Genomic DNA, 11830 nt, shown 5'->3' with positions numbered 1-11830 from the left:
TTCTAGCGGAGGCGGTGGAAGCGATGTCGGCCCTTCGCAACTTCCCGATCTAAATCTCCCCTCGGCTGAGGCACAAGAAGACTTTGAGCAAAAAGTGACACAGCTGAAAGCCCGGGTGAAGCTTTTAGAATTGGCCAAAGATTTTCTTGTTTGGCAAATAAAAGCTTTGCAATTCTTACAAGACGTTGCTCGGAAGCGGGGGGGCAACTAGCGCTTGAACTTGGGAGCAAGCTACAGCTAAAATCCTATTCATTTTAGTAATGAACAAAACAAATAGGATTGATTATGTGTCACAATTTCATCACTACATCGAAGGCTTTTTTTTTAAGAAAGAGAGGCCTTGTAAGTAGTAAACTCCTTAAGCTGAAGAGTCGTTAAGCCGAGAAAGCTAACAAATTGATTGCCTTCTCATTCAAAGGAGCAGGAAGGGAGTTTGATTAAAAACCTTCAAGGTGTTAGGAATCAATTGACGAAGAAATTTACAGATATTAAAATTTTAAGTCTTCCACGGGCTCTCTCTCTTTCTTATCCCGCCTCTTAAGGTAAGGCGATTTTTATCGAGGATATCAATCATAATAAATATAGTAGACAAAACCAACCATTAGCCCTGTCTCTTGCTGTGATTTCACCAAGCCAAGTTAGCTCGAAAGCAAGTCACAATCAGATCAGTTAAGATAGTTTTCAAGCATTCTATGAGTTAAGGAGGTGACTAAGCAAGTCCTATTGCAGTCCTAAGGAAGTAATAAGTAAACTCTCCTGGCCAGTTAGTTGAAAAGCCAGGAGTGAAGCAGTCTAGTTCTTATCCTTGTCATTTCTATCCTAATGCCTTTGCTTTCGCCTTCCCTTCTTAATCTCTTTCATTTCATGTCGATCCAGCCGAGGCGAGGGAATAGGTGAATACAGTAGATCTATACGAGGGACGTTCAATATCTTACTCGCGCTCGTACTCAAGGAGGTAATAGTTTCTCTAGGAGGGCTAAGGATAATTCCATTGTAGGTTAAAAAAGATAATAGGTAGATTTCTTCCCTTATATCATTTTATTTTATCTCTAGGCTATAGCATTTGAAAGCCTTTACATCAGTCCCAGGCTCTTTTACTATTAAGATGACTTCGTCCCCGGAGTTGTATTTTAAACAAATGAGAGCAGACTCTTCGCATCTTTTTCTAGCTAGTAAGTGAAGTCAGTGAGCAGGCTTAGGAAAGTAGAGAGCAAGGAAAAGCATCCAACCAATCCAGTTTCACCAATCCTGTTAGGCTGTTTTGGAAAGCCAGCGAGCTTTAGGGCAAGGAAGTGAAATTGTTGATGCGGAGAATGCCCTCTTTCTCTTTAAAGGAGAAAGAGTTTACCACGTGCACAGAATCGAATGCTAGTTCGTACCCAAGGGATTAGATATTCCTAGATGGGCTTGTTCTTGAATGCGCAGGGATTGGGACTAATAAGACTGCTGCCATTCCATTCAGGTAATGCAATTGTGAATGTCCGATCAATAGCAATAGTGCTGTGGCACTTCTTAATTACTTTCCTGTTGAGCATAACTTCTGGAGGATTTGATATGGATGTCACTTGCTCTAGAATTATAAGTTTCCTAATCGAATAGGATAGGAATTCCCGGTGCAGTGCCTTCTTTTCAATTGAAATTGAAGTCAGTTCTCCTTCATTTGTCTTTGCTGGAATTGAATTCAAGCTCGGCTGAATACTTTTGTTTTTGTTTTTGCCCGTCAGTCATAATTATGTATGGTCTGATGCTTTTGACTTTATTTTATTAACGTCTTGCTGTGGTATCATAATATAGAAAGCTCTCGCCTCTTTGCTTAGAAAGACTTTGGTGAGGCATTGGTTACGGTTCCTGGAGGTTACTTCGCTTACCGCCTAATCCTAATCTAATCCCCGTCCTTTTTATTAGTGGAATTGGCTGTTATCAAGCCAGATGAAATAGCTTCAAAACACTCATCATGTCATGCCATTTCCCTTAAATCAAGTCCCAATCCCAAGGCATAACCAGAATCAGAAGAGGGGGGCTTCCCTACTTCCATAAATAGGGGTTAAACAGGCTCTTCAAGGAAGTCCTCCTATCAAGAGGCATTATCGGCTTTTCTTTTCCACTCCTTAAGTCATCTAACTGGGACATCTGTCCTTTGCAAGCCCTTCTCGGCAAGGCCAGCATCTCGAAATGAAAAGATGTCTTATTGTGAAGAAGTACTACCAACTTTGAAACTACTTTATCTTAGCTTGTAGCTAGGAAACTCTCTCCAAAGGTTCTACAAATTTACGTGAGAATTCGATCATTTTATTTTCTTCATATGGAGCAGAGAAGAAGGGTTTGAATGAATGGTATTCAATGAATGAGTATCTATTCTACTAGCAAATAGCTAGATGCTAAAAAAAGTAAAGGCAATTTAGTGGATTATACCGATTTGCCATGGCTATAGCTAGCAGCAATGGCGAAGTTTTGGATCTCGGCGAATAGACCGTTAATCTTGAAAGAGAGGATTCTGCCCATGTCTTTAATCTTCCTTGATAACACTCGATAGCATACAATTACTGATTCTTAAGCTAGGAAGCATCAAAAGCAATCTGACGGCCTGGGATATGATTAAGGCCTTTGAATTGAAATTAGAAGTCTTTATGCCTCTAGATTCTAAATTGGGGGGGGGTTATGCATCTTATAAGAAAGTATGGCATCAGTCGAATCGAAGATGGACAGTGAATCAACAGAATAGGCTTCATGCCAACTCGGAAGAGAAGGAGCTGTTGTTGCCTTAAGAGTTTTGGATAGTAAAGCACCAGTCCTTAAGCCGCATGCTTGATTGCCTTTCTTACGTTCTGACTTTCCTGTTGTCGGAATAAACGCTCTCTTGTCGCAATTGAATCTGAAGGGCTTGTTCTCGCTTCTTGCTGCAAGAAAAGAAGGGGTTGCTATTGAATCGTCTGTGAACGAATCTACTCTTATCTTATAGCGAAAGGCAAGGCGATGAATTCAATCCTTATTAAATAAAGCAAGAGAGGTAATAACACCCGGGTTAGATAAATTAAGCCTAAGCCTACCCTTATGCTGAAAGATTCCAATTCAAGGGGCTTTCCTTGACTTGAGAAAAGATTAGCAGTCGATTTGTGACGCTAACTCCAATTCGTGAAATTTCATAAGAGAGTAGAAAAGAATGCTTTTGGCTCTCGCTCAGAGCTAAATGAAAGTTTTGATTTGATGAAAACAGATATATAGAAAGTGTGAAGTGAAAAATCTTTCTAGGTAGTCAACAATTGCGTAAGAGAAGAAAGCTCGTCTTCTAGGGTAGAGTCTCGGTCTGGAAGTGTCTTTCTCCTAAGACTTGACAGCGGTAAATAAAAAAATAAAATCACACCATCTCTGTAATAAGTAAATGCCTCTTTTTCTCCCGAAGTTGTCGGAATTATTCGTAATAAGATATTGGCTACAACTGAAAAAGTCTTATCAATAAAATTTCCAGTTATCCGAGATCTAGGCATAGGTAGCAATCCATTTTATAATTTCTTTTAATTACCTCTCATGAGAAAACGATCCCACAAAAAGTAGTTGTACAGTACAAAATAACATAAAAAACAGACTCAATTCATAAAAAAAAAAAAAAGAGATAGAAAACACCATCTTTTATCATTCTGGGAAAGAAGTCACTTGGTATTGGATCCGCTCTTCTCTCGTGCTCTTCTGGGCGGTACAAATAAATCCGGAATGAGCACACCGATAACGCCTAACGCCGGACCGGAACTCTTCCCTTCAAACTAAATCCCTTCTATTGCGGGTTTCGAACTACTCGCTACTATAGTGAAAAAGTCCAGTTGACGTAGCGTAGGTGGAAGAAGATCGGACTCAGTTCCTTTTCGTGATAACTTCATTCTTGGTCCGGTGGGTTAGAAGCATAATAAGAGATTCCCCATCCCGGAATGAAGATTAATGCTTGAATAGTCTTTTCCCGAGCCCAAGGAGATAAATTGATCCCCGCCTCTGGCTGCTCCTGCCCCTTAATACCTTTTGAAAAGGGTTCAAACTAAGAAGAGTATGCCTCGAAAGGAAATGGCCTGGACATTATTTTATTTTATTTTGGAAATCCATTTTTTAATATCTAGTTTCTCTGATGATGCTTAACCGCTCGTCGAGCAGCTTTTCATTTTCTTTTTCTTCGATGTAAACTGCGATTCTTCATTCATTGTAGCATCTTGCTTTGCTCCACGCTGGCACAAGGGTTTTAAGAGAAGAGGGGAGTGTTTTTTTGTTTGCTTAAAGTTTATGTCTTTTGCTTTCCTTCTTGGGAAATGCATTTTTAGGGCAAGAGTCTGAACTTAGGGAACGCGGGGTTGACTGCACTCAACAAAAAATCAAAGCGAGTCAACCCATTCATTACTGGTGATCAAAGCAAAGTAGATTCATCGGAAGGACAGTCTATCCTTTATTCTCACCACATTCTCTCCTCAATACAACACTAGAACGAAAAGAAGAAGGAGAAGCTCATGACTTTCCACTTCCTTTCTTTTAAACGAGATTGGAACCGGATAGCTCTTTCATCCATGATCCGAGAGTCCGTCCAATATGTCGGCCAGCTTTCTTTGGCAGGTTCACAGTGGAAAGTGGATCAGGCAGATCAAGCTTCAAGGCTTCAAAACATGGATAACTTAGAGATAAAAATAGGGATAGGAGTTTTCACTTCCCTCTCCTTTTAGGCGAGCATCTTCTCTTCTCTTTGCGATTATCAGTCTAAACCAACATATCTTATTGATTGTCGCTTATCGGCTGTAACATATCTGATTGTTTTCGCATATCAGTTGTATGCCTTAGCAACGAGGCAGCACCACTATCCGAAATTAGGGATTTCGGATAAGAAATCTTAACACCTAATTTGGACAGATAGTGCTGAGCCAACCTAGCTACTTCTGTGTCGGCAATGACCACATCATCACCGAGTACCCCATAACGATCGAAATAACGACCTGGGTACGCCTCCTGCGCGCAGTGCCAAATCAAAAGATGATTTGACAAAGCGAACAAGGGCCAAGACGACAGATATCCGAGGGGTTTCCCTGCTGTAAATGTCACTTGAGAGTGCTTCTTTCTCTGGTGACACGTCTCCGTTTATTTTTTGTCTTTTTTGCGGTCATTACACACTGTTTTCTGTCTACTGTTAGGTCGTTGCAGTTTGTGTTCAGTCTTATATTGAGTCAATGCCAGAGATTAGTTTTCTTCATCAAGTTCTTTTGTTTGAGCCCTATATATTCCAATGATGTTGTGGATAGAAGTTTGCAGGCCTCAAATTGGGCTTTAACTGTAAGTAAGTGCAAAAACAAGAGCAAGACTAAAGAGGAGGAATGTAGGGACCAAAGGTCTAGAATAGAATGGGGAAACGAGCAGAAGCATAATTACTTAAGAAGCATTTATAGGTAGGGAGCAATTTAGGCGGACCTGACCTTGAAGTCTTGAAGTCCAGTCAGCACATCAAGATTCGACATTTTCTGCATAACCTGGAAAAATCCATGCGAAAGGTTGATCCATCTTCTGAAACATATGCAGAAACCAATCTGGCAGTCTTATCTTCAGCCATCAACTGTGCTGATCAGCAAAAGCAAATAGGAGTCCTCAAATTACGTAGGTGATTACCAAGAAGATTGAATCCTCTGAGAGAGAATGGATTCAGAGTCTAATAAGTAATCCCCGATTATATATATATTTCTCGCGGAGAACGGGGAATAATCCGGAAAGGAAAATCGTTGTCCGGTTCCGGTTTCGGGGATCTTTTGATTAATAGACTAGAGGAGGAAAGAAAGTACAAAATGCTACTATGACACCCGCCAAAGATTTTCATTTCTTACTCATTCTGAACGATAGTTCAAAAAAAGGTATTAATTCGAACACAATCCATGAGCGGCTTTGCAGTACCTTTGAATGTAAATCAGTCTTGATAGCACAAGGAGAAGCAAAGAAAGAAGACACCTTCCATTATGATTTTTTTTGTGGAGTAAAATGAAAATCTTTTGATTCATCCAAAAGCACCTTCCTAGCAAGAAAGATCAAAACTTTGTTCGAGGACATGGAATGTGACATTCAATTCAAAAAAGGGTGGGGACCGATCTGTATCTACTTCTTGTCCGTACAGGATTTTATAGTTTATGGTGGTTATTCAAAAGAAGAGATAATAGCGGTGGCACATGCCACACGACGCCATAAACGCCAAAACCCACTGAAAAATCGTAATTTTAATAATAATAATCAATCGTTCGGTTGTAAAAGCAGCTTCGTCCCCAAGAGCGGGAGATGGTTGATCAACTGGAATTGGTTGGTTAAACGAACCGTTTTCGTAGCTCTCATTTTTCAAGGTATCGGATATCTATTTGAAACATTGATTAAGCCGTACATCCCCATAATCGTTCTATTTCTATGTAGTGTCTTTCATTTCATATTTGTTTTTTTATGGTCCATATTCATTGGGGAAATAGACGAAACGGCGCCTGGGCCACAACCGTCGCCACAACCGGCGTTAACCCCTATTGAAAATAGATATTTCGTTTTTCTTATTTTGTTCATTCTTTATATTCTAGTAGAAAGATAAGAATTGAATTATGGAATTCTCTTCTGCGCTCCTATACGCCCTCTGTGCAGTGACCAGAGGTCCGCCATCTAACCGAAGCTATTGCATTGTTTGCCCGCCTTTCTGATCTCATTCGTATTCCAATCTTCAGTCTTCTTTCTTACAACTATCTTTTTGAAGCAGATAGTTCACAGTGCTTATTCTATAGATACTGTAAAAGCCACCTCATGTTTCCACTCTATTTTCATTACGAAGATGTATCACGTCAGGATCCGTTGCTCAAACCGAATCACGCCAACGTTATGGAAGTTCCTGGATTGTGTGAAATAAGAGTAGTACCAAAGGCACCTTATGATTTCATAATCAAAAATGGAAAATTGGCTATGGAGATTCCATGCGGTCAGAAATTCATACAGACACAAAGGGGTTCGACAGGAAAGTCGTTTCGATCCAATCCATTCTTGGGGTCAAATAAAGACAAAAAAGGATATGTCAGTGACCTAGCACGACAAAGCACTCTCCGAGGGCATGGAATGTCTAATTTTTCGGTCAGAATCTCGACAGTAATGTCTCTCTTAGATTCTCCGGTCGAAATACGGGAAAACTCCATTCAATTCTCGATGGAAACGGAGTTTTGCGAATTCTCCCCAGAACTGGAAGATCATTTCGAGATCCTCGAACATATTCGAGGGTTCAATGTGACTATTGTCACTTCGGCCAACACACAAGATGAGACTTTACCACCGTGGAGCGGCTTTTTTCAAAAAGATGAGGGGGAAAGTCAGTAAGATGTCGGAGAAGCGAAATATACGAGATCACAAACGTAGATTGCTCGCGGCTAAGACGAAAGCTTTATAAAGCCTTTTGTAAAGATCCTCCTAGTGATATGCGGGACAAACATCGTTATAAGTTGTCCAAGTTGCCAAAAAAGAGTTCCTTTGCACGAGTAAGAAACCGATGTATTTTCACGGGTCGCCCTCGTTCCGTATATGAGTTCTTTCGAATTTCTCGTATCGTTTTTCGTGGATTAGCATCTCGAGGTCCTTTGATGGGCATAAAGAAATCGTCTTGGTAGCAACCACCAAACCAATAGAACAAGGCTTAGCTCTGCAGCTGGTCCATAAGCAAGGTAAGTAGGTCAATTACCGGCCGGCTCCGGACCGAAAAGACCTAACGGAGTAATCCCTTATCTCGGATCGGAGATGCTAACGGGGCTGGGGGACCTCTCTACCGCCCGTGTCTATCTCCTGTCAAGTATGCTCCCCAGACATAGACTACGTACAGGGTGGTAATCTTGGAAAGATAGAATATCACCGCGTAAACATAACATTAAGTTACGAATGTAACTCCCGAGGGGTCGACCACTATTCTAAATATAGTAAGGCGGAGAACTGTTGTTCATTGGAGCGCCGGAGTGCGGAGGTTGTTCCCATCATTGAAGTCAGAGTGTGGGACTGAGCCCTTCGAATGATAAAGAAAAAAAAGTGCTTAGTTTCGTTGGAAAAACCAACGCACATCATATTGACTTTCTCTCGCCCTACTTCTAAAGTAAAGATAGATAGAAAGGGTTGGAGAGAATGACTTTCTGAAATTCTCTCCTTTCTAAAGCTGCGCAAGGTGGCCCCCCCAGAACAAAACCCCACCCTTTCCCCCTTTAATGAAAGACCCTCGCCCCGCTTCCTATTCATTTGTGGGTCGGGACCCGAGGGCCTTTTTTTTTCTCAACAGGTGATTTCAAGAATCAACCAACCGAAAAATCCGTAGCCCAGGTGACTCACAGCCTCCCTCTCGCCTAAATGAAATGGGATGAATCAAATCAATAAGCTTTTTGATTGATTCAGGGCGCAGCGAAGCCAAATTCAATCAAGGCAAGGGGGGCTTACTTTTCCTGACACTGAGTCATCCTATTCAAATTTAGCTATGCTAATGGAACAGGAAAAGTTTTCAGATGATATGGACCCCAAGAGATGATCGAGAACCTCCAATTGCTTAGGGGTCGCACTCTGTCCCGCTTGGTGGACGAAATCTTCTCTCCTTTTAGTTTTCTTTCTCCCACACGCCTTTGCCCTCTTTCACCGAAGAGGAAAGAAAATCTTCCAAGCGGACAGAGACCTAAATTTCCATTAGATTCATTCCTAAGCTTGCTTTGTTCCAGCAAGATGATCAGTCCGAGAGGGCTGGAGAGAAAGCGGTAAAAACCTCTCTGATTCGGTCACCGAGCAGTCGGACGACTTTTCAGTAAGCCAGGATGACCCCTTCGACGCTTCTTTCGCTGTATACCCCCTCCATCCTTCGGAGGTGGAAGAAAGGGTACTATATATATTATATATATATAGTCAGTAGGGCCCCAGAACGCTAAATAAAAAGGTGGGGGAACAAGAGTTGTCACGATAGGAAAGAGAAATGACTATAAGGAACCAACGATTCTCTCTTCTTAAACAACCTATATCCTCCACACTTAATCAGCATTTGATAGATTATCCAACCCCGAGCAATCTTAGTTATTGGTGGGGGTTCGGTCCGTTAGCTGGTATTTGTTTAGTCATTCAGATAGTGACTGGCGTTTTTTTAGCTATGCATCACACACCTCATGTGGATCTAGCTTTCAACAGCGTAGAACACATTATGAGAGATGTTGAAGGGGGCTGGTTGCTCCGTTATATGCATGCTAATGGGGCAAGTATGTTTCTCATTGTGGTTCACCTTCATATTTTTCGCGGTCTATATCATGCGAGTTATAGCAGTCCTAGGGAATTTGTTCGGTGTCTCGGAGTTGTAATATTCCTATTAATGATTGTGACAGCTTTTATAGGATACGTACTACCTTGGGGTCAGATGAGCTTTTGGGGAGCTACAGTAATTACAAGCTTAGCTAGCGCCATACCTGTAGTAGGAGATACCATAGTGACTTGGCTTTGGGGTGGTTTCTCCGTGGACAATGCCACCTTAAATCGTTTTTTTAGTCTTCATCATTTACTCCCCTTTATTTTAGTAGGCGCCAGTCTTCTTCATCTGGCTGCATTGCATCAATATGGATCAAATAATCCATTGGGTGTACATTCAGAGATGGATAAAATTGCTTTTTACCCTTATTTTTATGTAAAGGATCTAGTAGGTTGGGTAGCTTTTGCTATCTTTTTTTCCATTTGGATTTTTTATGCTCCTAATGTTTTGGGGCATCCCGACAATTATATACCTGCTAATCCGATGCCCACCCCGCCTCATATTGTGCCGGAATGGTATTTCCTACCGATCCATGCCATTCTTCGTAGTATACCTGACAAATCGGGAGGTGTAGCCGCAATAGCACCAGTTTTTATATGTCTGTTAGCTTTACCTTTTTTTAAAAGTATGTATGTGCGTAGTTCAAGTTTTCGCCCGATTCACCAAGGAATCTTTTGGTTGCTTTTGGCGGATTGCTTACTACTAGGTTGGATCGGATGTCAACCTGTGGAGGCACCATTTGTTACTATTGGACAAATTTCTCCTTTTGTTTTCTTCTTGTTCTTTGCCATAACGCCCATTCCGGGACGAGTTGGAAAAGGAATTCCTAATTCTTACACGGATGAGACTGATCACACCTGATCAGTGAAAAATTCTGACACCAATCATTTACAAGTGAGTATTACACCAAGAATTGACAAGCGGATGAGTTTTCTAGTTGGCTATGTTGATATAGCTTAGATAGGGAAAAGATACTCCTTTTCGTATGCTCGGCAGGTAAGTTTAGTACTAGCGCATCAGAAAGATAGGCCAGGATGCTACGGTAGGACGCAAGGGGTTTGGCATATAGTCTCCGTGGATTTGACAAATGTTGCAGCGTTTAACATAGTCCATACAATTCTGGACCATTGTAGGCCAGTAGTACCCTATCTGTTTGAGCTTAACTCGCATCTTTGGCCCAGACCGGTGGGCACCACACACCCCTGAATGTACTTCGTACATGGCTTGCCTTGCTTCATCACTAGACAAACATCTCAGCCACAGCATAAGACTTTTTGTATAAAGTTTCGTTTAAATACACATACTGGGGCAACCTCCTTCGAAGCTGGGTTCCTTTGTGGCTTTCTTCTGGCCATCTGCCGTGCTTAAAGTAGTTAATAAAATAATGTCTCCAATCTTCAATAGATACTTCCATGCAGGGAGCCATTTCCACTATGGTGACAGCGTTGCAATCCTGGAGTTGTTCTTTCCGGCCTGGAAAAAGGACCCTGTCATGTATAATGACTTATGTTCTGCCACCAGGGGGGCTGCTAGAGCGGCTACTAACTTGGCGAATGCGTCTGCTTTGTCGTTCTTTTTCTTTTGTACGTGGCAGAATTCGAGTAGCTCGAACTCTTTCATGAGCTCCATAGCCATGGCGTGGTAGGGCAACAATTCTGGTTTGCATACTTCAAATGTACCCTAGAGTTGGCGAATGATTAACTGCGAATTCCCATAGGATCATGAGGACCTTTATACCAATTTGGTTGACTACCAGGAGGCCGGCAATGAGCGCTTCGTACTCAGCTTCATTGTTTGAACAGCCTTTCAGTAAGGCAAAGGAGAAATGTATAACGATATTATTATAGAAGAAAGAAAGAATCCATCTCTACGCAGAAAGATCTATGCTAGGATGACAGCGCTATCCTGATGAAGCCGTATGACACCTTTTCTTTATTTAATCGAAATTGGCTTGGTCTTATTTGAGCCGAGGGTGGAGTGCTTAATAAGTAAGTCCAGTATGCCAGAACCAGTAATATGGCAAGCAAGAGCTAATGTTTTGCTTGCCATATAATATATATAAGCAGAGGAAGCAGCTTAGCCTTTCCTTTCAGTAAATGAAGAAGCTTTTAAGCTAAGCTATTTACGGAACAAAATGAAAGTCAATAAAGTCAATACCAGTGCCATCCTACTCTGATAGTAAGAGAGGAAGCCCTTAAGGACTATCCATAAACGCCGGTGGAACCCTCCTCAGGGAAACAACACTCTTTCAATCAAGACCAGTGCAGGCTACTCCTGTAAGCAAGGGCTAATATGTCATGTCAGTTCATTTGTACTAATAGCGCTTATTCCGCCCTTAGCCTTCTATGCCTAGTGTCTTTGGAAAGTCAACCAGAAAGAACCCTATCCATCAATTTCCAATTCTTAATTCTACGGCCAGTTTTAAGGCACTTGAAAAGTTTTCCTAGGGTGACAAAATAAGTTTTATTAAAGGGAAAGTTTGTTTGAAGCTGGGTTTTCAGTTTCATCATAGAATTGAGGCTAATGGCTACTCGGGTGGTATTTGGGCTCTAT

General features: G+C 41.5%; 1 protein-coding gene across 1 annotated transcript; it reads left to right on the top strand.

Moving 5' to 3' along the window:
• Nucleotides 1-320: 320 nt before the first annotated feature.
• LOC131180017 (60S ribosomal protein L5, mitochondrial) lies at nt 321-10203 on the top strand. Its single transcript, XM_058147602.1, has one exon. It carries the CDS (start codon nt 6781-6783, stop codon nt 7339-7341), a length of 561 nt encoding a protein of 186 aa, XP_058003585.1. The 5' UTR covers nt 321-6780; the 3' UTR covers nt 7342-10203.
• Nucleotides 10204-11830: the final 1627 nt, after the last annotated feature.

The sequence above is a fragment of the Hevea brasiliensis genome, chromosome 5, assembly GCF_030052815.1.
Source record: "Hevea brasiliensis isolate MT/VB/25A 57/8 chromosome 5, ASM3005281v1, whole genome shotgun sequence".
Taxonomy (NCBI): Eukaryota; Viridiplantae; Streptophyta; class Magnoliopsida; order Malpighiales; family Euphorbiaceae; genus Hevea; species Hevea brasiliensis.
This window is presented reverse-complemented; position numbering and strand designations above follow the sequence as displayed.